This window comes from Mizuhopecten yessoensis, unplaced genomic scaffold (genome assembly GCF_002113885.1).
Source record: "Mizuhopecten yessoensis strain PY_sf001 unplaced genomic scaffold, ASM211388v2 scaffold11173, whole genome shotgun sequence".
Lineage (NCBI taxonomy): Eukaryota > Metazoa > Mollusca > Bivalvia > Pectinida > Pectinidae > Mizuhopecten > Mizuhopecten yessoensis.
In genome coordinates this window covers 2,594,803-2,620,890 of record NW_018408916.1, presented here as the reverse complement: position 1 = coordinate 2,620,890, position 26,088 = coordinate 2,594,803, and the positions used below count along the sequence as shown (strand labels likewise).

The 26,088-nt window shown below is 39.5% G+C and overlaps 2 protein-coding genes across 3 annotated transcripts in view; one reads left to right on the top strand and one right to left on the bottom strand.

Moving 5' to 3' along the window:
- The window catches only part of LOC110467410 (serine/threonine-protein kinase N2-like), a 60,132-nt gene extending 45,935 nt beyond the window's left edge, over window positions 1–14,197 (bottom strand). Inside the window, exons 1-4 of the mRNA XM_021524563.1 lie at window positions 14,052–14,197; window positions 13,045–13,116; window positions 12,491–12,646; window positions 5,557–5,646 (exon numbers count right to left, since the gene is read on the bottom strand). Of these exons, the coding sequence (XP_021380238.1) occupies window positions 5,557–5,646; window positions 12,491–12,646; window positions 13,045–13,056 (258 nt within the window). The 5' untranslated portion in view covers window positions 13,057–13,116; window positions 14,052–14,197. The remainder of the gene's footprint in view (window positions 1–5,556; window positions 5,647–12,490; window positions 12,647–13,044; window positions 13,117–14,051) is intronic.
- LOC110467412 (embryonic stem cell-specific 5-hydroxymethylcytosine-binding protein-like) overlaps window positions 1–25,755 on the top strand; it is a 29,493-nt gene extending 3,738 nt beyond the window's left edge. For both annotated transcript variants that reach the window (XM_021524564.1, XM_021524565.1), the window contains exons 3-9: window positions 1,178–1,399; window positions 5,888–6,318; window positions 6,820–6,887; window positions 8,234–8,314; window positions 8,629–8,694; window positions 22,372–22,481; window positions 23,963–25,755. In XM_021524564.1, the coding sequence (XP_021380239.1) occupies window positions 1,178–1,399; window positions 5,888–6,318; window positions 6,820–6,887; window positions 8,234–8,314; window positions 8,629–8,694; window positions 22,372–22,481; window positions 23,963–24,128 (1,144 nt within the window). In that variant the 3' untranslated portion in view covers window positions 24,129–25,755. The remainder of the gene's footprint in view (window positions 1–1,177; window positions 1,400–5,887; window positions 6,319–6,819; window positions 6,888–8,233; window positions 8,315–8,628; window positions 8,695–22,371; window positions 22,482–23,962) is intronic.
- The last annotated feature ends 333 nt before the right edge of the window (window positions 25,756–26,088 follow it).

Below are 26,088 nucleotides of genomic sequence, written 5' to 3'. Positions count from 1 at the left end.
TATTGGTATCACTAGCATACTGTTAAGTTTATCTGGTAAGTGAAAACATTCTTAATTTGGGAATTGAATAAAGATACTCTCAAATATCTTTTTATCTTTGAACAACATTCCCTGATTTCCTGGAAAGTTTTGACAAAATAGGAATAAGTTATCTCCCTTCCTTTATGGAGTTTCCATACAGAATGGCTACAATCTCTTACATTTGGAGATAGACACAGGTTTTAACCAGTTATCTTTCTTATTTTCATATAACTTGTTTGAATAAGCTAGGTAACCCTGCAGTTTTGATAATTTTCATGTTGGATTTTTTTCATACATTTTGCGATTACATAATAATAATTTAAAACAATAAGTGTAATCATTGATAAAAACAATGAAGCAAACAAAAGTTCCATTTACCAAAGTGATTCCACCACATTGTGTTTGACTTACCGGGTAACTCTTGTTCACATACTAAATCTGTTGTCAGTAATTTCTGGATGCCAAATCAGTTAAGTTCTTGTATGGCAAAAATATCAAGGATTACCACCTAGAAAGTAGATAATGTGTTGTCTGACAACATTGTCTGATACAGTGAAGGTATATGTAGGTATGATGGTGATGTTTCATGTTGACAAACACAACAAACAATTAAAAAAACCTAAACAAACTGAAAATTTTAAATTTTCTTTATTTGTCAGCAGATAATCCCCACTAGTAATAAAATCCTCTCAGTGATCTCACAATCCTGCCATTTTTACTGGGAATGAATCGAAGGTGGCTCGATTATCAAAGCTCCATTTGCATCTTTTATGTGCGGGAATTTGTTTTTCATAATGTACATGTGTTTCTAAAAATACTGTGTTTGCATGCTCGTGCCCCTTGTATAAATGTCCATCTCCTTTTTTCAGCACATAAGGAAATGATATATCCCAAACACTCCATTTCCCGAAACACCTTCCATCCAGGTCAACTGGTTACCAAATTATATGTATGTCAGTCTTTGATCTGGCAATGCTGTTTTTCAGTATTTGAAATAATGTGAATAATTTTGGAATTCTCCCGCAGAATGTGTACAACAGTTATGTTGCTTTTTAGCCCACCATCATGACCTACGTTGTTTTGATTAAATGCCCCTTCAGCCAATTATTCAACTGTGTAAGCAAAAACTGTCATACATAAGTGTTTTATCCTGTAGGCCTGTCTTGCTGTCCAGTAGACACTACTTGGGGGAACTGGAGGGCCTGTCTGACCGTGTCATCCAGCCAATGATGTGGGGACTGGTTCCCTCTTGGCACAAAGGTGACCCCAAGAAGGTCAGCTATGAGACAAATAACTGCCGGGCAGAAGGGATGCTGGAGAAACGAACCTACAAAGTGCCACTGGACAAAGGCAGACGGTGTGTGGTGCTAGCTGATGGGTAAGGATGTGTGGTGCTAGCTGATGGGTAAGGATGTGAGGTGCTAGCTGATGGGTAAGGATGTGAGGTGCTAGCTGATGGGTAAGGGTGTGGTGCTAGCTGATGGGTAAGGGAGCGTGGTGCTAGCTGATGGGTAAGGATGATGTGTGGTGCTAGCTGAGGGGTAAGGATGTGTGGTGCTAGCTGATGTGTAAGGATGTATGGTGCTAGCTGATGGGTAAGGATGATGGGTGGTGCTAGCTGGGTGGTAAGGATGTGTGGTGCTAGCTGATGTGTAAGGATGTATGGTGCTAGCTGATGGGTAAGGCTGTGTGGTGCTAGCTGATGGGTAAGGGGGTGTGGTGCTAGCTGATGGGGAAGGGTGAGTGGTGCTAGCTGATGGGCAAGGATGTGTGGTGCTAGCTGATGAGTAATGGAATGTGGTGCTTGCTGAGCGGTAAGGGTGTGTGGTGCTAGCTGATGGGGAAGGGTGAGTGGTGCTAGCTGATGGGTAAGGGTGAGTGGTGCTAGCTGATGGGGAAGGATGTGTGGTGCTAGCTGCTGGGTAAGGATGATGTGTGGTGCTAGCTGAGTGGGAAGGATGTGTGGTGCTAGCTGATGATTAATGGTATGTGGTGCTTGCTGAGCGGTAAGGGTGTGTGGTGCTAGCTGATAGGTAAGGGTGTGTGGTGCTAGCTGATAGGTAAGGGTGTGTGGTGCTAGCTGAGTGGTAAGGATGTGTGGTGCTAGCTGATGAGTAATGGTATGTGGTGCTTGCTGAGCGGTAAGGATGTGTGGTGCTAGCTGATGGGTAAGGGTGTGTGGTGCTAGCTGATGGGTAAGGATGTGTGGTGCTAGCTGATGGGTAAGGATGTGTGGTGCTAGCTGATGGGTAAGGGTGTGTGGTGCTAGCTGATGGGTAAGGGTGTGTGGTGCTAGTTGATTGGTAAGGGTGTGTGGTGCTAGCTGATGGGTAAGGATGTGTGGTGCTAGCTGATGGGTAAGGGTGTGTGGGGCTAGCTGATGGGTAAGGGTGTGTGGGGCTAGCTGATGGGTAAGGGTGTGTGGTGCTTCCTGATGGGTAAGGATGTGTGGTGCTAGCTGATGCGTAAGGATGTGTGGTGCTAGCTGATGGGTAAGGCTGTGTGGTGCTAGCTGATGGGTATAAGGATGTGTGGAGCTAGCTGATGGGTAAGGGTGTGGGGTGCTAGCTGATGGGTAAGGATGTGTGGTGTTAGCTGATGGGTATAAGGATGTGTGGTGGTAGCTGATGGGTAAGGATGTGTGGTGCTACCTGATGGGTAAGGGTGTGTGGTGCTAGCTAATGGGTAAGGGTGTGTGGTGCTAGCTGATGAGTAAGGATGTGTTGCTAGCTGATGGGTAAGGGTGTGTGGTGCTTGCTGATGGGTAAGGGTGTGTGGTGCTAGCTGATGAATAAGGATGTGTGGTGCTAGCTGATGGGTAAGGGGGTGTGGTGCTAGCTGATGGGTAAGGGGGTGGGGCTAGCTGATGGGTAAGGGGGTGTGGTGCTAGCTGATAGGTAAGGGTGTGTGGTGCTAACTGATGGGTAAGGATGTGTGGTGCTAGCTATTGGGTAAGGGTGTGTGGTGCTAGCTGATGGTTAAGGATGTGTGGGGCTAGCTGATGGGTAAGGATGTGTGGTGCAAGCTATTGGGTAAGGGTGTGTGGTGCTAGCTGATGGTTAAGGATGTGTGGTGCTAGCTGATGGGTAATGGTGTGTGGTTCTAGCTGATGGGTAAGGATGTGTGGTGCTGGCTGATGGGGAAGGATGTGTGGTGGTAGCTGATGGGTAAGGATGTGTGGTGCTACCTGATGGGGAAGGGTGTGTGGTGCTAGCTGATGGGCAAGGATGTGTGGTGCTAGCTGTTGGGTAAGGATGTGTGGTGCTAGCAGATGGGTATAAGGATGTGTGGTGCTAGCTGATGGGTAAGGATGATGTGTGGTGCTAGCTGAGTGGTAAGGATGTGTGGTGCTAGCTGATGAGTAATGGTATGTGGTGCTTGCTGAGCGGGAAGGATGTGTGGTGCTAGCTGATGGGTAATGGTGTGTGGTGCTAGCTGATGGGTAAGGATGTGTGTTGCTAGCTGATGGGTATAAGGATGTGTGGTGGTAGCTGATGGGTAAGGATGTGTGGTGCTAGCTGTTGGGTAAGGATGTGTGGTGCTAGCAGATGGGTATAAGGATGTGTGGTGCTAGCTGATGGGGAAGGGGGTGTGGTGCTAGCTGATGGGTAAGGGGGTGGGGCTAGCTGATGGGTAAGGGGGTGTGGTGCTTGCTGATGGGTAAGGATGTGGGGTGCTAGCTGATGGGTATAAGGATGTGTGGTGGTAGCTGATGGGTAAGGATGTGTGGTGCTACCTGATGGGGAAGGGTGTGTGGTGCTAGCTAATGGGTAAGGGTGTGTGGTGCTAGCTGATAGGTAAGAGTGTGTGGTGCTAACTGATGGGTAAGGAGGTGTGGTGCTAGCTGATGGGTAAGGGTGTGTGGAGCTCGCTGGTGGGTAAGGGTGGGTGGTGCTAGCTGATGGGTAAGGATGTGTAGTGCTAGCTGATGGGGAAGGATGTGTGGTGCTAGCTGATGGGTATGGGGGTGTGTGGTGCTAGCTGGTGGGTAAGGGTGTGGTGCTAGCTGATGGGTAAGGGGGTGTGGTGCTTGCTGATGGGTAAGGATGTGGGGTGCTAGCTGATGGGTAAGGATGTGTGGCGCTAGCTGATGGGTAAGGGTGTGTGGTGCTTCCTGATGGGTAAGGATGTGTGGTGCTAGCTATTGGGTAAGGGTGTGTGGTGCTAGCTGATGAGTAAGGATGTGTTTCTAGCTGATGGGTAAGGGTGTGTGGTGCTTGCTGATGGGTAAGGATGTGGGGTGCTAGCTGATGGGTATAAGGATGTGTGGTGCTAGCTGATGGGTAAGGGTGTGTGTATCTCTGTAGCAGCTTACCGTAGTACTAGACTGAACATTGAGTTGGTTGTTGATATGTTTAATAACCTGGTATATATGGGGGTTTCACTCATTTAAGAGGATAAAAGGTTGTCGAAGTCTTTAAAATGGTAGAAACATATCTTCGCAGGATTCAGTGATTTCCACAAGGTATTCTGTCCTTTTCATGAAAATCTTGGGTATCAATCAAAACATCAACAATGCTGCTTTACCAACCTCATTAGACTTCAGATTTCAGAGCGATATGATAATACATTCCTAGTACCTTGCTCAAGCTGGAGATATTTTTTTATATATATATATAATGCCCACCCATAAATTATATGGGTTTACATTCAATTAAAATATCTGTGAGGTTAGTGAAGCAGGAACAAAGATTATTATACACCCGTCAAATTTGACGGAAGTATTATGGTATGGGGTTGTACGGCCGGCTGTCTGGCGTACACTTTTGTTTGTACGGCAATCTCCTCCTTCATTTTTCGACTGATCTCTTTGAAACTTCGTATACATTATAATCATGATATGAAGTTGTGTCTCCCTTAAAAGAATTTTGATTCAACAATTTTTGCAAAGGTTATTGCCCTTCGTTCATTTCAGTATTTGATTTTTTGTCTGGAGATCTCCTACATTTTTTGACGGATATTTTTTGGAACTTAGTAGGGTAAATAATCATGATATGTTGTTGTGTTTCCGTGAAAAGAATTTTGATTCAACAATAATTGCAAAAGTAATTGCCCTTTGTTCATTTCAGTATTTGATTTTTGTCCGGCAATCTCCTCCTACATTTTTCAACGGATCTCTTTGAAACTTGGTATGCAATATAATCATGATATGAAGTTGTGTCTTCTTTAAAAGAATTTTGATTCAACGATTTTTGCAAAAGCCCTTTGTTCATTTCAGTATTTGATTTTTTATTCGGAGATTATCTTCTACATTTTTTATAGCATGTCAGCTAACCACTCGTAGAATGATGCAGATCTTATTTCAATGTTAGAAAGTATATAACACTATATGGCATTCGACAGGTGTATATTGTTCCGCCCTGCGGTACTCGCGGTTATAGAAGGTACATGCACACATATTTAGTCTGACCTCATTGGGTAATCGAATGAAAACGAAGATTGTGTGATAGCTATTTTTATCAGAAACCCCATGGAAGCATCTGAACCGGTAAGAAACACACGAAAATCCACTGAAACAATGAAGATAATACTTACTGGTTGCGTTCTAACACAGGACAGGGGCGTAGATTTTTCTGAGTAAAAGTTGGTCCCTATCTTCCAAACTTCCTGATCAGCTTTAGGTGACTGTTGGTTACAACGGTAATACAGACAATTATCATAAACTACAAATATTTATAGAGGGTGACAATGTTTCATTTTAAACTTGGTTTTCTCATATTAACTCGCTTTTTCGTGAGTCTCTTTTGTAACAAAGCTGGAGGAGCGAGATAAGTGCCTCAAAATGGCGCCCAATTAAATTTTATTTTATTTCAGAGTGTTAAGCTAGCTTATATGATGTAAATGTTCCTGAATTGTTTGTTTTCAGATTCTATGAATGGAAAAGAGACAAAGACCAAAAGCAACCGTATTTTATATATTTCCCACGATCATCATCAGGTACAAAAGATGAGAATGTGGATAATGGTAAAATCAAACAGGAAGTAAAAATGGAGGATTCTGATTGGCTAGCTATGAAGGAGGAGCCAGCAGATAAAATAACAGACATTGTTTCAGATTCCAGAGAATTTGAAGATCGGAATAAAGAGGGAGATGTTAAGACTGTTCAAGATTTGAAAGATGTCAAACAAGAATGTGAAATCAAAAAGGAAATAAAAACGGAGCCCAATGACTTGCTTCAGTATGTGAACTTTGAATCAAATGTGAAGTTCACCTCAGATATTTCTGACTTTCCTGATCATGGTGATGGAGATACAAAAAGCCCGAACATTTCCACCAAGCAGGGAAATGATGACACAGGTTTGGTAATATTTGTCTCACTATCTCATTGCAGTAACTGTGTTGATCGATTCTAGAACAAACTAGAAACTGTCCATTGGGGGTTCTACTGAATACTGATGGGTATCCATCTTTGATTCCTGTAACTACCTACCTAAAACCGTGGACAACTATGACGTTGGTTCTCTCCCAATTAAATTTTTCCATTTTGTAAATTAGTTTTATGAATAGAGTGCTGTCTGTCTTCATATGTGAGTACATGTGGATACATTTTGTTTTTTGTTGATGCTGCTTCAGATGACAAATTAACACTTTGATGAATTGATTACCAGTAATTATCTTGAAGCAAAGGTGATTGGCAGTATTCTGCACCGGTACCTTTAGAAAAAGTTTTCTCTGAGCATCATACAGATTTATGTGGTAAAACAACCCATTTTAAGGCTAGAAATTGTATCGAAGTAAAATCATTCCGTTCTGTTATTAACATAAAAATCCTTAAAATCACTGTAATGTATTTTCCAGGTGAAAATATCCCGAGCAAACGTCTTCTTACGATGGCAGGTGTGTTTGACGTCTGGTCGCCTCCTGATGTAGGTATAAATATGTAGACAGGAAATAACGCCTGGTACTTGTGACTACAAGTGGCACCAAAGTTGGCTATGGTAACGGGGTTTGTCCGTCTGTTAGTGCTCAATAACAAAATCTGTCAGGTCAGTATCTGGTAGACTACAAGTGGCACCAAAGTTGGCTATGGTAACAGGGTTCGTCCGTCTGTTAGTGTTCAATAACAAAATCTGTAAGGTCAGTATCTGGTAGACTACAAGTGGCACCAAAGTTGTCTATGGTAACAGGGTTCGTCCGTCTGTTAGTGCTCAATAACAAAATCTGTCCAGTCAGTATCTGGTAGACTACAAGTGGCACCAAAGTTGGCTTTGGTAACGGGGTTTGTCCGTCTGTTAGTGTTCAATAACAAAATCTGTCAGGTCAGTATCTGGTAGACTACAAGTAGCACCAAAGTTGTCTATGGTAACAGGGTTTGTCCGTCTGTTAGTGTTCAATAACAAAATCTGTCAGGTCAGTATCTGGTAGACTACAAGTGGCACATGAACAATACTGTGCACCAAAGGTGCAGTTTGGATTTATTTGCAGTTAATGAATTTGTCTAAAATTTCATGTTTCGTTGATTTCCTTAAAATTCCTTTTATGTTGCTAAACCAAAGTTGCGGAGTTCATATATCTGGATAACTGTATTAAAGTGTTAATTGGTTAACACTTACAGAATTCGATTAATATTTTGTGATTTGGTGATTTGGTTATGAGGTCTAATTCTTGCATTAGGTCATGAAGAATTATTTTGTCAATATCGAGGCACCTAGAATAATTACATAGATTATTTTTTAAAAAGAATATAAGTGTATACATGTTCGACGTTTTGAAGCATTAAAAATGATACCCATGTTTGCACTATTGCTTCATACCGTTGGTTTAGTATTATGTATTGTAGTGCCCTGTACCTTTCACAGTTGTATAATATATGCTACATTGTAACTTGGGCATCCACTCCTGATTTATATACATGATAATGACATAATAATACTTCGAGATCCTTATATACCGCTTTATCACAGCCGGTGCTGCCATTTCGGCGCTCACAGCTAGCATTCTACAATTCTAGCACTGCCCAACCACATACTCATTTACAGCTGAGTAGACTGGAACAAGCAGAGTAAAGTATCTTGTTCAAAGATACAACACAGTGCCGTGACGTGACTCGAACCCGCAACCCTTCGGTCACGAGCCTGGCGTCCTACCACTAGACTACCGTGCCACCCTCTACAGAGGGGATAGTGGTGACTGTGCCTTCTTGTTACACTTCTAAAAGCCGCTATCTATATGGTTATGAATATCACAAGAGTTGTCTGATCTTGAATTGCAGGGGTCACCACCTCTGTACACGTACAGTGTGATTACAGTGGCCGCCTCTCCTGCCATGGACTGGCTACACCACAGAATGCCAGTATGTATGTTACCTAATGTATAACATGATAAAATTGTTACTGATCGTAATGAATAACATATCAATGATTTACATTGTATGAAAAAAAACTTTGAAAAGGTTTTCTAAAATCATTTAATGGATGTTTTATACAAGAAATTCTGGTACTGGTAGATATGATCAGTTTTACAATGATTGTCTTTTTGTTTTTTGTTTTTTTTGTTTGTAATTCCAAGTTCATGTGCGGCAGAGAAATATTACCATTAAAAGTTTTTAAGGCCATTATGTTAAGAACATGTTTATATTTATTTTGGAAATTTATTTGTACCCAACAGGCAATCCTGACGTCCGAGGCAGAAATCAATGAATGGCTAGACTTTGGAGATGTACCACTGCTTAAGGTAAATTCCTGTGTTTAATATTTTTTTATGGAATTTAATTTGCTGTGAATCCTAGATAATCTGTCTACTTCCATGGCCAGCAGTAGTAGTTGATTATAAGGGGACTGGATCACAGGCACCGTTGTACAGGAAAGTTCCCTACATCACTGGCTGGATAGAAGGCTTACCAAATTAGGATTGATTAAAGATACTTAATGTGTCTGTCAGCCTTGTAAGATATAAAAGGTAATGGATCTAACTGTTAACCTGTGGTGCGGCGTTTGTCGTCCGTCAGGCGTCCGGCATCAAGATTTTACTTTAAACAACTTCTTCTTAATAACCAAAAGGCCTAGGGTGATGATGTTTGGCCAGAAGCAAACTGGGCCTAGAATGATGATGTTTGGCCAGAAGCAAACTGGGATGAAGGGCTACCAAGTTTGTTCAAATGAATGACCTTCATTCATATTCAAGGTCACAGGGGTCAATTGTCTTAAAAAAAAAATTGAACAACTTCTGAATAGCAAAAAGGTCCAGGATGATGATATTTGGTCAAATATGGTGAAATCTTTAAAAGTCTTCTGAATAACCAAAAGGTCAAGGGTGATGATATTTGGCTAATAACATACTGGCATGAAAGGCTACCAAGTTTTTAACATTAATTACCTTGACCCATATTCAAGGTCACAGGGGTCAGATATGTCAAAAACTTAAAAAGACTTTTCCTAAGTAAAAATAAGGCTAAAGTTTTAGAAGTTTGTTCATGTGAATGACCTTGACATTCTTTCAAGATCACATCAGGTGTATAAACCTTAAAAATCATCTTTTCAATAAACAAAAGGTCTAGGGTGTTGATGTTTGGCAAGTTGTGTTCTGGGATAAAGGGATATAAAGTTTGTCAAATAGAATGTGTTTAAATCTTTTAATATGTTCTTTTGAATGACTTTGAGTCAAGACAACGATATTTTGCCTTTAGCTTTATTTTAGTCCACTTTTAAGGTCACAAGTGTGAGATTTATACCAGTTGAGCGATGCAGGCCCATTGGGCATTTCCTCCCGTAACTCAATCTATTTATATACAACAGAATTCGCGAATCAGTTTGAGTTCAAAAAGACTCAAATAAAACCTCATATGATGTTTATCCATGAACAAAGCTACAGTCATTATACTGGGCTATCTGATATGTGAATCAATAAAGTTGATTGTGTTATTCGCCCATCATTAGTTAAGAGGAAGGTGTGCACAACCCACTAACATCTTCTTTGACGAAAATGCCAACAATAATGTTGGAAAACAAAATGATGAACCACAGGAAGTCCTTTTGATTCGTGTATGAGAGCTACCAATGGAAAGCTGGCATTGTCTCCAAGTCACTTCACTGACTTCTGTTGGAATAGCCACAGCACTGCAGAATCATCTTCCTCTATACAATTATAAATATTCATGTTGAATCCCAACTCAGAAAGATTGATCACTTCTGAATCAAAAACAGAATTATACATTCAGAAAGATATAGTTTAAGGTTTACATCTCAAGCTTTGGAGCTCTTCAGTTGATGGTCTTCATTTGAAACTGTAACTTTATCAATGAAAGTCTTAAATTCACAGCCTGTAACATGTTCCCTAGCAATTAACACTTCAAACTCATGATGATTATGATGATAATGCTATCATGTCCAAGTTGTAACATTTCAGTGGGATATCACTTTAGAATCAGCATGGAGTTGCCCTGTATTCAGCAGGCACTCTTATCAAATGACCTTAGCTTGTGTCAAGATGAGATATATCCAAAACAACCAAGCATCGCACTACCATCGCACGTTATAATGACATATTGATACTATTCAGGCATATAATCAATGCTACTCTAGTATTGCAGTACTAAAAGCATTGCTGGTACACTGACTGAAATCAGTACCAAGATGGCATCTGCCCTGCTGAATGATGAGAGAATTGAAACCATAATCTGCCGATTGTCATACAAATCCAGTGTATGAGTATTGTTTGGTTAAAAAGCAACAACAAATGTGGCATCTGCCGTTCATGCCTCACACCCTTGAACTTAAGGCAGTATAACCAACGTGTGGGTACATCTTCACTACAGTGTCTGACCCCAAATGTTTACTGGCACCGGCATCTTCTAGATTGGCAAATGATAAAAAACTGTTGTGTAAAGTAGGGTAAAACAGGTCTTACATTTTAACTTTTAACTGACTTTTTATATGATTGCTTATCAATATCTATACATGACTGGACATATTATGGTATGGAGCCTGACTGGCTTGGCAACAACAAGACTTTGTCTGCAGCAAAACTTCCTTGTGATATCACCTAAGGGCACCACACTTGCTTCACTTATGTGTCTTAGAAAGGTGTTGCTTCATGTTTTGTATTGCAATTGGGTCTTGTGCCCCATTATACACAGTTCAGGTCCCTTGTTCACCAATGTTTCTTCAGAACATAACTTCAAATTCCTTCCCATTTCACTTACATTCACCAATCTTGCTATACTTTTATATCATGTAAGGTACTGAAGTTGGATCTCATATTTAACTAAGTACAGAGTTATGTCCCTTTGTTCACATTTTATATACCGGTATACCAAAGTTTGTCCAGAGCATAACTTCCTTGCTATTTTATACCTATGTTCACCAAACTTGCTATACTTATGTTCCTTGTTTCCATTATTTTCCATCTCAAGTATATTTCCATCAGTCTGTTCATTCATTCCTCTATCCATTGGCCTGCTATCCTTTATCCTGCTCCTTCAATCACTGTACATGTGATGGTGTAAATATGAACTGGTGTCCTTAGTCATAGGCAGGAGGAGAGGTAGAAGAGATGAGAGATTACCGTATAGGCAAGATCTGTCTCTATTACGTGTGTACAATACTGATAGCTGAAATGCTAAAACCAGACACAGGATTGACAGACACAATCTAAAATCTCTTCTACACTGGGAAGGTAGGAGAACGTCCTCAAGGATGAGCCAAGGGATCATTATCCTGATTTATAGACAGTGTCATTGAAAGTATTGAGAAGAATCATCACGACAAAAATAGTTATAAGTGACAATGATGGACATTTTAGAAAAGGGACATGCAGGAGTCAGAAAAACTGAACAGTTCTAACAAACTTCCTAAAATGCTAAGTGCACTTCAAAAACCTTTCACATTAACCCCATAAAAGTCCTCGAGTTATGAGTATGATCTAGGCGTATCGTATAACAACAAGTACTCTGTACTAGATCGGCCGTGATTCGGCCAGGATAGATGGATCGGTTTGATGTACCGTCAGGAAAGAAACCAAGGTACAGCACATCAGGTGTCTGTTTCTTCTCCTTTTAGACAGCATTATGTGAAAACAATGTTGAGAGTTGCAATACTGAAATTAGATGGCAGATGATGGGGGACCTTAACTTTGCAGTTGGCTATTAATTTTTCCAAAACCAGAAAAGGAATAATATAAAAATATTATGTTTTCTTCAACTGATCAACAATTCTGCATTCATGTTCCCATCCGGGTATCAATTCTTTCTGCAGAAAGGTAACATTTATATCTGTGCATTAGATGCTAGAGAGGGATGAATTATGTAGGACCAAAAGCTGAGAACTTTTAATCTTTAAAGCAAATAAATAAAAAGTCCAAAAAGAAAAGCTGATATTGTATGCATGATTGATATTTTTCTGAAGAAGCTCCTCATAACCATCATCCCACAAACAAAAGGGTGCCATAATTCTTAACATTTGAGCTCAAGAAATATCTAAAACCCTGCAGCCATCATACGAAATACTGTTGTGTAAAGTAAGTAAATTATTACCCGACTAGATTGGGTGGCCTGTGGTTCAGGTGCTCGACTGGCGTATGGTTCAGGTGTTTGACATCGTTTTGGGTGGTTGTTGTCTTCAGGATTTTGATTTTTACTCAGTGGAACTGACGATGGCCTTCTCCTAGGTGTCTGCTCAGCACCCTCTGCCTGTAAACAGGGATGACAGTCTGTTGTATAACACAGTCCAATTAAGTGAATGTGAATGTTTCGTAACATCAAATCTTGGTACTATTAATTGTGATTATTAAAATTTGAGTTTTTCTGTGTATATTTAATGGAATATTTCTAGAGCTGTAACAAGTATCCAAAGACGTTCTGGATTTGACAGGAACAGTCTTGAAAATATGTACCAGTAAAAATAGATAACTGCCCATTACAGCCCCCCTATCAACAAAGAAAAAGAATGAAACAGTTCAACATCCCAAAATCTATAAACATTTCGAAGACCAAAGAAAAGAAATAATCTAGATATAGCTTGTCATGAAATTATTTTAGTGTATTTACAAACACGGATGCAAAACAACACTGATTATATCAATACTCACCTTTGTTTTCATATGTTCATTTTCTTCACTGTGGATGTTAATGTCACTCGCTGTTAACAATGAGCTGCTACCCTGAACAGAATAGATACCATTTCTTATAACAACAGTCCCAGTAAGGTTTGAATTTTGGGAGTTTCATATGTCTAGAATGACCTTGTTTGACAACATTTCTTGAAAGTTTACCAAGTCATGCTAAGATTACCAACTATTTCTACTATGTTTTCTTGGTGTTCATTAACACTTACACTGTTTGGTAGACTCTGTACACTGCCTCCCTTATGACTTGAAAGTCCAAACATGCGAGGTAAAGCTGCTTTTTGGCTCGGTATGATGGTGTTTTGACAACCAACTGTAGGTCATCTACAACTTGCAAGAATTAGGTAACTCGGACCTATGACTTGACCTTTGACCTTTGACCTTAAGTTTTAGAAAAGTTTGTCCGGGGCATATCTTCTGTACTGTTTCACCTGGAGGAGTAACCAGGCCATATTTGGTGTACAAGGACATCTTGGGATGGCAGAGTGCAAGAAGCAGGTTACTATGACCTATGACTTGACCTATGACCTTCAATTTTGAAAAAGTTTGTCCGGGGCTTGTCTTCTGTACTTTTTCACCTGGAGTATCCAGATTTGGCATACAAGGACATCTTTGGATGGCAGAGTGCAAGAATTAGGTAACTGTGACCTATGACTTGACCTTTAACCCTTACTTTTGAAAATGTTTGTCTGGGGCATATCTTCTATACTATTTCACCTGAAGTATCCAGATTTGGTGTACAAAGACATATTGGGATGGTGGAGTGCAAGAAGTATGTATCGGGTTACTTTCATAACAGTAGGTACATCCTGACATAAGTGTACTGTTTGTTAAACATAGAAATCATTACCGGTGTGGGTATATGGATTGCCTTGCAATACTTTGCCATGTTACATTTGAGCTCACAAGAAATCTGTATTACCCTGCAACCATCACATGAAATAGTTTCTTGTAAAGAAGAACATTATTACCCGACTAGGTTGGGTGGCATGTGGTTCAGGTGCTCGACTGGCGTATGGTTCAGGTGTTTGATATCGTTTTGGGTGGTTGTTGTCTTCAGGATTTTGATTTTTACTCAGTGGAACTGACGATGGCCCTCTCCTAGGTGTCTGCTCAGCACCCTCTGCCTGTGACGATGGCCTTCCCCTAGGTGTCTGCTCAGCACCCTCTGCCTGTGCCGATGGCCTTCCCCTAGGTGTCTGCTCAGCACCCTCTGCCTGTGACGATGGCCTTCCCCTAGGTGTCTGCTCAGCACCCTCTGCCTGTAAACAGGGATGACAGTCTGTTGAACCACACAGTCCAATGAAATGAATGTGAATGTTTCATAACATCATATCTTGGTACTATTAATTGTGAATATTGAACTTTTAGCTGTAACAAGTACCCAAAGCCGTTTTGGATTTGACAGGAACTGAGTGTCTTGAAAATCTGTACCAGTCAAAATAGATAACCGCCCTGCCCATAATTATTTTTTTTTTATAATTTTTAAATTATTTTAGTGTATTTACAACACAGATGCAAAACAACACTGATTTTATCAATATTTACCTTTGTTTTCATTGGTATATTTTTTTCACTCTGGATGCTGATGTCACTTCCTGTATCTGTTAGCATTGAGCTGCTACCCTGAACAGAATAGATACCATTTCTTATGTCACAGTAGGTGTTTGTTGTGAGATCAGACAATGTCTGTTTCAGTGCCATGAAGGGTTTAAAAAGAATTACTATTATAAAAAACAATTCCAGTAAAGTTTGAATTTTGAGAGTTTCATATGTCTAGAATGATGCAGTTTACCAAGTGATATGACATTTATCAATACTTTGAAATGCTAAGATTACCAACTACTTCTACCGTATTGATAGAATATTATCTTGATGGTTATTAACACTTACACTGTTTGGTAGACTCTGTACACTGCATCTATTATGACTTGAAAGAAAACGACACAAATCTGGTCGTTTTTCCAAACATGCGAGGTAAAGCTGCTTTTTGGCTCGGTATGATGGTGTTTTGACGACCAACTGTAGGTCATCTACAACATGCTGAATTCTACATTTCTCTGCGTGTTTTTGCTCGGGTGCGATTTTGAGGCATTGCCGTCGTTGAACCTCCTGGATGTAACCAAGAACTTTGTTTTGCCAATCCTCGTCCTCCATCAGCACACCTTGGCCTGTTGTGAGGTCCAGTTGTCGCTCTCGTCTCTTCTCCAGCGGACTTTTGTCTGGTCTCATCACGTCTTTCATGTCTTTTGTTGGGCTGGAACTTTCCAGATTTTTTTCTTCTTTTTGTTCTTTTCTGGAAAATATTACAGGAATTACTACTGCCTTCTTGTCAAAGCGATCAGGATGAAATGCGTAGTCCGCTACAATGGATGAAATGCCAGACAATTTAGTGAAGTTCAGGATGATGGTTACCACAGACCTTTTAACGGAAGTCATCATGGCCTGTAACAGATCCTCCGTGGTTTGGAGTTCATCACGGCTGATGCATATAATACCATGAAGCTGTAACATCGTAGTCATCTTTTTAGCTAGCCTTTTCTCCTCCTCTGTGTGTCCATCAATGACGAAGACATGTGCATCTTTCCCATATGGAAGATTTTCTGTACATGCCCGTGGTAAGTTTTCCTGAGTATGTTCCAGTGTTGGAATCTCGGCATGCTGTGTTCTAGTTTTGCCTTGCTGGCTGATGTTGGTTTCATTCCTAAATCGAACCAATATGGGATTGCTGGCATGACACTGGTGTTTCCTTTTCACTTTCGAGATTAATCTTGTAGATTTGGTAACACAGAGCTGTTTTCTTGCCAGCCCTCTTGCATACATTTGATTTTCAAGTGATGCATGTGAGATTTCCAAATCAAGCCGATCCAAAATATTATTGAACTCTTTCAGTTGCTGAGAACTGTGAACTCTGGCAACAACAGCTCTCATTTCTCCGGCACATCGACCAATTAATTTTCGTAACTGTGGCCACCATTTTAGATTGTCTTGGGCCAGATCTAAAGTACGTAAAGGTTTGGCGTATTCTGGAACTTTATTTAACAGTGATATTTTTACCATTATAACTCTGCACATATCATTTTCAAGTAACGGGTATACTATTAGCTTACGCAGCACAAGTGTTGTTTGTAGATGAGGAAACACCAATACTGTAACTTTATAAGAAGATGTTTCAATTGCATCATTGATGGTTACGAAAACTTCACTTGGTTTGTTACCAGAAGATAGAGTGGATTTATAGTTCTTCTGTGTTAAAGTTTTCTGGATTTCTTCTGCATTTTCTATTTCTTCCACATGATTTCCGTATACTATAAATACAATTTTCTGTTGTACTTTTCGGTCAAATGTCTGTTTTTCCTGATGTTCTTGCAGGCCATCTACTCTCAGAATGTTGAGTCTCTTCTCCATCCTTGTTGCATGTGCTGAGGTGCTGGAATCCTCCGGTATCTCAAATTATCTATTAAAAAGAGATATGCACAATTATAATGCTTTCTGATGTACTCATTTTTAGCTCACCTGCCCGTCCGTCAACTTTTCCTTTAAACACTACTTGTCCTGAACGGCCCAGTAGATTTAGACTAAATTTGGTCTGGAGCATCTTTAGGCCAAGGGGACTCAATTTTGTATAAGTGGTAGGTGTGGCCCCCCCCCCCCCCCCTGGGAATAGAGAGGGAGGCCTGATAGGGGAAATAGAGGTAAAACCTTTAAAATCCATCTTCTGTTGTAGGAATTAAGAGATTTTATCCTAATTTAGTCTGGAGCATCCTTGGGGGTAGAGGACACAATTTTGTATAAACAGTGGGTGTGGCCCCCCTGGGGGCAGAGGGGTGGGGCCCAATAGGTAAAATAGAGGTTAAAACCTTAAAATTCTTACCCTACCGTAGGGATAAAGGGATTTTATCCTTATTTGATCTGGAGCATCCTTGGGCAAAGGGGACTCAATTTTGTATAAACGGTAGGTGTGGCCCCCCAGGGGGCAGAGGGGTGGGGCCCAATAGGGAAAATAGAGGTAAAAACCTTAAAATTCTTACCCTACCGTAGGGATTAAGGAATGTTATCCTAATTTGATCTGGAGCATCCTTGGACCAAGGGGACTCAATTTTGTATAAAAGGTGGGTGTGGCCCCCCTGGGGGCAGAGAAGTGGGGTCCAAAAGGAGAATTAGAGGTAAAAGCAGCTTTTAAATCCTTCTTCTACCATAGGGATTAAGGGATTTCATCCCAATTTGGTCTGGAGCATTGTTGGGTCAAGGGGACTCAGTGTTGTATAAATGGTAGGTGTGGCCCCCCTGGGGGCAGAGGGGTGGGGCCCAATAGGGAAAATAGAGGTAAAAACCTTTAAAATCCATCTTCTACTCTAGGAATTAAGGGATTTTATCCTAATTTAGTCTGGAGCATCCTTGGGGGTAGAGGACACAATTTTGTATAAACAGTGGGTGTGGCCCCTCTGGGGGCAGAGGGGTGGGGCCCAATAGGGAAAATAGAGGTAAAAACCTTTAAAATTCTTACTCTACCGTAGGGATAAAGGGATTTTATCCTTATTTGATCTGGAGCATCCTTGGGCAAAGGGGACTCAATTTTGTATAAACGGTAGGTGTGGCCCCCCTGGGGGCAGAGGGGTGGGGCCCAATAAGGAAAATAGAGGTAAAAACCTTTAAAAATTCTTACCCTACCGTAGGGATTAAGGAATGTTATCCTAATTTGATCTGGAGCATCCTTAGACCAAGGGGACTCAATTTTGTATAAAAGGTGGGTGTGGCCCCCCTGGGGGCAGAGAAGTGGGGTCCAATAGGAGAAATAGAGGTAAAAGCTTTTAAATCCTTCTTCTACCATAGGGATTAAGGGATTTCATCCCAATTTGGTCTGGAGCATTGTTGGGTCAAGGGGACTCAATTTTGTATAAACGGTAGGTGTGGCCCCCCTGGGGGCAGAGGGTAGGGGCCCAATAAGGAAAATAGAGGTAAAAACCTTTAAAAATTCTTACCCTACCGTAGGGATTAAGGAATGTTATCCTAGTTTGATCTGGAGCATCCTTAGACCAAGGGGACTCAATTTTGTATAAAAGGTGGGTGTGGCCCCCCTGGGGGCAGAGAAGTGGGGTCCAATAGGAGAAATAGAGGTAAAAGCTTTTAAATCCTTCTTCTACCATAGGGATTAAGGGATTTCATCCCAATTTGGTCTGGAGCATTGTTGGGTCAAGGGGACTCAATGTTGTATAAACGGTGGGGGTGGACCCCCTGGGGGCAGAGTTGAGGGACCCAAACCTTTAAAATCCTTTTTCTACCGTAAGGATTACGGGATTTTATCCTAATTTGGTCTGGAGCATCAAACGGTGGGTGTGGCCCCCCTGGGGGCAGAAGGGTGGGCCTAATAGGAGAAATACAGGTAAAAGCTTTTAAATCCTTCTTCTACCATAGGGATTAAGGGATTTCATCCCAATTTGGTCTGGAGCATTGTTGGGTCAAGGGGACTCAATGTTGTATAAACGGTGGGGGTGGACCCCCTGGGGGCAGAGTTGAGGGACCCAAACCTTTAAAATCCTTCTTCTACCGTAAGGATTACAGGATTTTATCCTAATTTGGTATGGAGCATCAAACGGTGGGTGTGGCCCCCCTGGGGGCAGAAGGGTGGCCCCAATAGGGGACATAGAGGTAAAACCTTCAAAATTCTTCTTCTATCTTAGGGATAAAGGGATTTTATCCTAATTTGGTCTGGAGCATCCTTTGGCAAGGAGGACTAAATTTTGTATAAACGATGTGTGTGGCCCCCCCACCTTGGGGCAGAGAGGTGGGGTCCAATAGGGGAAATAGAGGTTATACTTTTGAAATAATTCTTCTACCATAGGAATTAAGGGATTTTATCCCAATATAATCTGGAGCATACTTAGGAAAAGGGGACTAAATTTTGTATAAACGGTGGGTTTGGACCCCCTGGGGGCTGAGAGTTGCGGGGCCAAATAGGGAAATCAGAGGTTTAAATCTTTAAAATCTTTCTTCTTCTCCACCATTGGAGGGATTTTATGAAATAAGAATAATCCCATGGTTGCTTTATTATCCAGGTGAGTGATACAGGCTCTCTGGGCCTCTTGTTACTCAATCCCCTGCATACTTTCTTGTATCCAGACGAGGAGCAAAGTACCAAATTATTCCACCATTAAGAAAACCACGGCGTTGGCTTTATACCCTTGCCTTATTATAATACTTATATACCTAGGCAGTTTTGACTTGTATTATATATCAACAACTTTAACAAAACAAGAAGGATCATCCTGTTCTAGTTTAATTAATTATACCTTGCTATTTTTTGGATGGTATATCAATTGTAACCCCTTGTCCAACATCTCCAGTCTCATCCAAATTCGGTGTCATATTACTCCAGCAAATTTATTTCTTAACAAATTTTGATTAAAAATCTATATACAAATTCATCATGATACCTGTAATGCTCAAATGAATTTGTATTTCACAGTACGAAGGTCAAAGCCTAGAATGCCATATAATTACTGTTTATAGGAAGGACTATATGTAGTTAGGGCCCTTTTTGGCCCCAAAATCCATTGAAATTAAAAATCGTTGTTTATTTGCCCAGTACTATATATATTATGTAGTCACAGACTTCAATAATAGTAAATTTATACTAATAAAATATATTTTTGTATAATTTCTAGTACTTTTGGGTATGACTGCTCAGTGGACCACATCTTTACTGAAGGAATCAAAATACCTAGGGTATATAACTACACTTTTTTAGAGTTTGATGAAAAAGAACTGGTTGAAAATTTAAGTAATGTTAGTGTATCACAATACAGGCAAACAAAACAATTTGATACAATACACAAAAATGGATCTCGATACAAAACATGAGAATACCTCAGATAAGTTTGGACATCAGGATGCCAAGATTACCAGTACAATTTTCTAACATTGAAAGACATACAATGCATTAAAATGAAATATGGGGAAAACCTTAATATGTTTAAATTACAAAAATCAATACACAAATACATTTGTATACCCTCTTGATGATTAATAAGTACATATCTGTAGGTCAGGGAATGTGAATTTTTTCTGGTTCAGTAAACTTCATTCACATCAGCTAGGGGTTGGTCTGGCACAGAGCCCCCATTTCCCATTCATCTAGATCACTCTGTTAAAACCATATGACAAGAAGAGCACACAACCATATTTTCTTACTGATGTTGACATTTTTTCTGCTACACTATTGAGAGATCATTCATGTGTTAATTATATATATTGATGTGATTTAAATAGAAAATAAACATATGGTAGCTTCATTATTTGTGTGATGTCACATTTTTAAATTACTTGAATTCCAGTCCATGTGAAGAAAGTAAGTAAGGCATAATCAGGGGAAAGTTATTTTAGTGCAGGTATTGTGTTGAGTGAACGGGACATAATCTTGTCTTATTAATACACACCGTTGACTATTCTGAATAGAAGGTGCCATGTTGTGAGAGGTACCGACCGTGAACAAAATATCTCACTGGAACAGTTTATGGAGAGAAGTGTTGTTATTAAAAGAGGGAAAAGACACGCCCTCCATGTATGTTTCTCTATTGAATTTTAAATATATATATACTTACATATACATGGTCTTTGTGCTTCTTAATGGCTCTAACATAAAATCACAGAAGGTTGTCTATTGAATTCAATTAATCATTTTCATAACCAGTGAAATTTATGATTGTTCATACCTTACCTTCGATCTTCAAGTACGTAAAAAAATGGCATGCCATGTGATCTGTACATATGGGAACTTCCTATTATCTATTTATAGGTAGTTATATATATATATATATAATTGCAATGTCCGTTTTGTATTGAATTTTTTCAGTGAGTGATATAAGCGTGTATTTATAACATCTACCTGCTTGTTTACTTTAAAAGATAACAGGAGTAATAAAACTTTTATCTGGCCTATTGTCCTGATTTCCTGTCATCGTTTTTTTTTTTTTTTTTTTTTTTAAAACATTTTACTTCCCCAGCAAATTTAGGATACTGCCGAGGTTAGGGAGCCCCGGGATCAGCATCTTCACAATCATGTGTCCTCATACAAGGGGGCTATCTCATACTTACTAGTAATTATATTATTATTTCTTTATTTTTTCACTGCCTTATTTAATACTTTTTCTTACATTCAAACTTACATTCAAAGTTACCGTACACATTATCCTTATACATATATGCATACAAGTCCTTTGCCGCGCCTCCAGGTGGATTACCCTGTACTGGGCCTCACTTCCGGGACAAGTCGGCCTTGACCTTGGCTGTGTGTATTAATAGTAGCAAGATGGAAACACGCCGCGCTGTGGTAATATAAGGCAGTCCTAAACGTGCTTGTAAATCATTCGAGTATGTCTAACATGTTTGTTTTGAATTTTCTATTGTGAAAGGTTTTTTTGGGGGGGTTGGTATTGATGAAGCAGTATGTAAGATCAGCTTATTTGTTTCTGTGAAGACGCGGAACTCGTTACGCTAAAACAGAAAGTAGAAATGTGGATCGCTATGATGAGTAGGTATATACTAGAAACACTCTGGCCTACAATATTTCGTTATCATTATATTAACTAGTGTATCAGATGCTAGAAGAAAAAAGGTTCAGGTCTTTTTTCTGTTGTATTGATTTCGTTTTCCATAAATAGTTTTCCAGATCTTGTTTCAATATATTTATAACATTTATTGATCTGTGTTTTATCTTCTAAAACATCTGTTTGCATGGTTCGTGATTTGGGGGGGGGGGGGGGGCTTTACCAAACAAGACCTTTAACTGTCTCGGCTACGGGTTATGGTGATCAGACTATTAGTATATCATATCTTTGTTAACTGTTTGGTCTTATTGTATTTTTATTTTTTGTTACAGCGCATACCTGTACCGCTTTTTGAGAATATGTTTTATGCTTCTTTAATGATGAACAAATTAGTTCAATAGTCTAAATGTTGGTACCACAGTCAGGGAAATCCCCATATTTCATTGCATGTTGTTCGAAGTAGCAACTTTGACATCCTGTAAAAATTAACTCATTCACCCCTGAAATTTCATAATAAACTATTCCAACCTTTGAAATGGAGGAGTTCAAATGTTTCTTCAGGGGCGAATGAGTTAATGTACGGCACATATGAAAGATTTCTTTTCTGATTATGGTCACGAGGATATACTACACATCTGCAATTTGTACCTGAAAAAATATCATTTAAAATGAAAAATTCAAGTGCAACTTTGTTATTTAGACTAAATTCTGATGGGCCTTTATTGAACTCTGACCCTTGTTTCAGGCTGTGAAGAATATCCGTCCTGTGGAATGCATCCAGCTACACCCTGTATCCACTGTTGTCAACAAATCATGCAATAATACACCCGACTGTATAGAACCCATCGATCTCAAGTAAGTAAACTCACGGAGACAAACGTCAGACCGACTGTATAGAACCGGTCGATCTCAAGTAAGTAAACTCACGGAGACAAATGTCAGACCGACTGTATAGAACCGGTCGATCTCAAGTAAGTAAACTCACGTAGACGAATGTCAGACCGACTGTATAGAACCGGTCGATCTCAAGTAAGTTAACTCACGGAGACAAATGTCAGACCGACTGTATAGAACCCGTCGATCTCAAGTAAGTAAACTCACGTAGACGAATGTCAGACCGACTGTATAGAACCCGTCGATCTCAAGTAAGTAAACTCACGTAGACGAATGTCAGACAGACTGTATAGAACCCGTCAATCTCAAGTCAGTAAACTCACGGAGACGAATGTCAGACCGACTGTATAGAACCCGTCGATCTCAAGTAAGTAAACTCATGGAGATGAATGTCAGACAGACTTTGTAAAGTAAACTCACGGAGACGAATGTCAGACTTATATTTGTCTCCCTGAGTTTACTTTATTAAGTCATTCTGACATTTGTCTCCCTGAGTTTATTTTATTAAGTCAGTCTGACATTTGTCTCCCTGTGTTTACTTTACAAAGTCAGTCTGACATTTGTCTCCCTGAATTTACTTCATTAAGTCAGTCTGACATTTGTCTCCCTGAGTTTAATTTACAAAGTCAGTCTGACATTTGTCTCCCTGAGTTTACTTTATTAAGTCAGTCTGACATTTGTCTCCCTGGGTTTACTTTACAAAGTCTGTCTGACATTCATCTCCATGAGTTTACTTACTTGAGATCGACGGGTTCTATACAGTCGGTCTGACATTTGTCTCCGTGAGTTTACTTTACAAAGTAAGTTTGACATTTGTCTCCCTGGGTTTACTTTACAAAGTCCATCTGACATTTGTATCCCTGAGTTTACTTTAAAAAGTCAGTTTGACATTTGACTCCCTGTGTTTACTTTACAAAGTCAGTCTGACATTTGTCTCCCTGAGTTTACTTTACAAAGTCGGTCTGACATTTTTAAGTAAACACAGGGAGACAAATGTCAAACTGACTTTGTAAAGTAAACACAGGGAGACAAATGTCAGACTGACTTTGTAAAGTAAACACAGGGAGACAAGACAAATGTCAGACTGACTTTGTAAAGTAAACACAGGGATATAGTTTCTTCTTTAGTACTTCCATACATTCTGATACACTAATATATCAGACGGATTGTTTATCGACAGGTGTCTTTACAAGGAGCTTTCATGATCACGAGTCCTTTATGGATTGATGCTTTTATAGCTCTGATATAAAACACTGATATGAACAAATTCTGTCAATGAACTACACTGAAAATATTTGACATGTAACTCTGGCATGCATGTCCCTCTGAAAAGTTATTTTGTCTCCGGCATGGCTGACCTTGACGTGTGCCAGTGGATTTGTATTAGCGAATTGGTTAATACATGGGAATTTGTTGACCATTTCAAGTTTATTTCATTACAGAAAACCGAAAAAGTCTGCGAGTAGTAATCTGATGATGAGCTGGTTGTCGAAACCTAAAAAGGAAGGAGTATCAGCAGTGAAGGTGTCAGAAAGTCCGCCAAAGAAAAAGAAGAAGACAGAGAGTAGTGTGATGATGGGCTGGTTGAACAAGACTAAGAAATCCTAACTACTGTTGAGGACTCGTGCCTCAATTTATTACTCACAGCAAGTCTACCAAGAAATATTTGCACTGAAATTTGAATTTGAAAAAAATTTGGATGAGTGTTTTTTCTGTGATTTAAAATTTAAAAAAAAAATGATGTAATTTAGTGTCCAGAGTTTTCTGGGGACAACTCTGTAAAAGTAGTACAAGGAGATTTAGAAATGATGTTGAATATTTATTGACTATTGGTTATTATTGCTTTAAGACAAGTTCCTAAGAAATTGGAATAGACAATACTGGTCTCCAAATCAAGAATCATGAAGAAATACATTATCCTGTTATACAGTCAGAGACCACTAAAAACACCTGTCAGTGATCACTACAGTCAATGTACATGTATTTACTGACAAATGTGATGTAAGGGCTTGTAGCACAGTAGCCTCAGACAAAATGTTATCACATGTAAATATGGCCTTTGTTCAAGGCCACTGTCGAAGACCTGATTCTGTCTGCACTGCTACATATACAGTCTGGCTTAGTATGAAAGTGAGTGTTAATAGTCTTATGTACTTCTGCAAGGGAGATTAGGAATCTCTGTATATTTGTACTGTCGAGTGTTTCAACTTATACATATACTGTGTAGGTCAGTGTAACCTGTAACAAACCACCTGCATTTCAGATCCATGAAACGTATTTTTTTTTGTCTCCCCTTTGAATGAAGGGAGGCATATCGTAATGGTGCTGGTTCTTCTGATATAATTATCTGGAAATTTTTTGAAGCATCAAAGATATCCTGATGAAACTTGAAAGTTTACCTCCATCATCCACAGGTATACAATGCACTAGTATAATTAGCTAAGGTCACCTTGACCTTCAACTCAAGGTCAAATGTTGACCTTGAGTGCAAAATTGCAGCGATAAGATGATTGAACTTGAAGTACATACATAGGTGTGTAGTCCACTGTAATAACGTGTCTGTGACAGTCATCTCTATGTCAAAGGTCAAATAAATGCTAAATTTTATAATTTTATACCTTGAAAGATGTCGTGGTGAAAATTCACCCGAAGGTCAAGGTCAAATTTGTGCAAAATTTCCATTCAGACTTAAACTTTTAGTTTGCATATAGGAGACATTTTTTTGGTCAACAACAACAAAAAATAGTAATTGTCTAACGTCAAATCAGAGTGACTGGCTTAGACAGGTTTCACTGTACCAGAATTTCTTCCAACCTTTGTGTTCATATCTTCATTGATACATGTACAATAATGTTTTTACTTTTTAATGATATACAGAGATATATTTTATCTGCAAAGAGATATTATCAAATTGCTATAGTTCAGTGAAGTAATAGTTGTAAATATGTAATAAATGGTTCGGTGAAGTAAAGAATGTAAACAACGGGTTGGAATATTATGTTGTAGATTCCCAGATATATAATTGGTCAAATTTGAAAACTCATGTATGTTAATTAATGAGAGACAAAGTGTGTCGTCACGTCTTTTTTAAAAGACAAGTTATAATGAATGGAAGAGAAAGAAATTGAAAGATAAGGTGTAAACTAATGAAGATGTAACATTGTTTTGTTATGATTATTGTTAATCAGCATTTTAAAGATCTGTTGTTACCTGCATATAAAATTTACGATTTAAAACTAAAATTCTGTATGTTATTTTTAAGTGTGATCTAAGTTTGCAACTTCAGGTAAAGCTGAGGAGGGGTTACAGTGTGTTTAAATCACAAATACCACAACACAAAATGTAGCATCAGGTCAAACATGTCACCGGTACAAGATGAAATGAAAGTTTTATTGATTGAATAGTGTAACCACTAGTTTAACCTCTAGGAGAGTTCCATTCACCATCCATAGTAAGATTATACTGTGCTAAATACCAGGTAGGTGTCTGACGTAATGCTAACAGTAATAGTCTTTACGGCTAGTTACCTGTACCAGTAATGGTTCGTCATAGTAAGATTATACTGTGC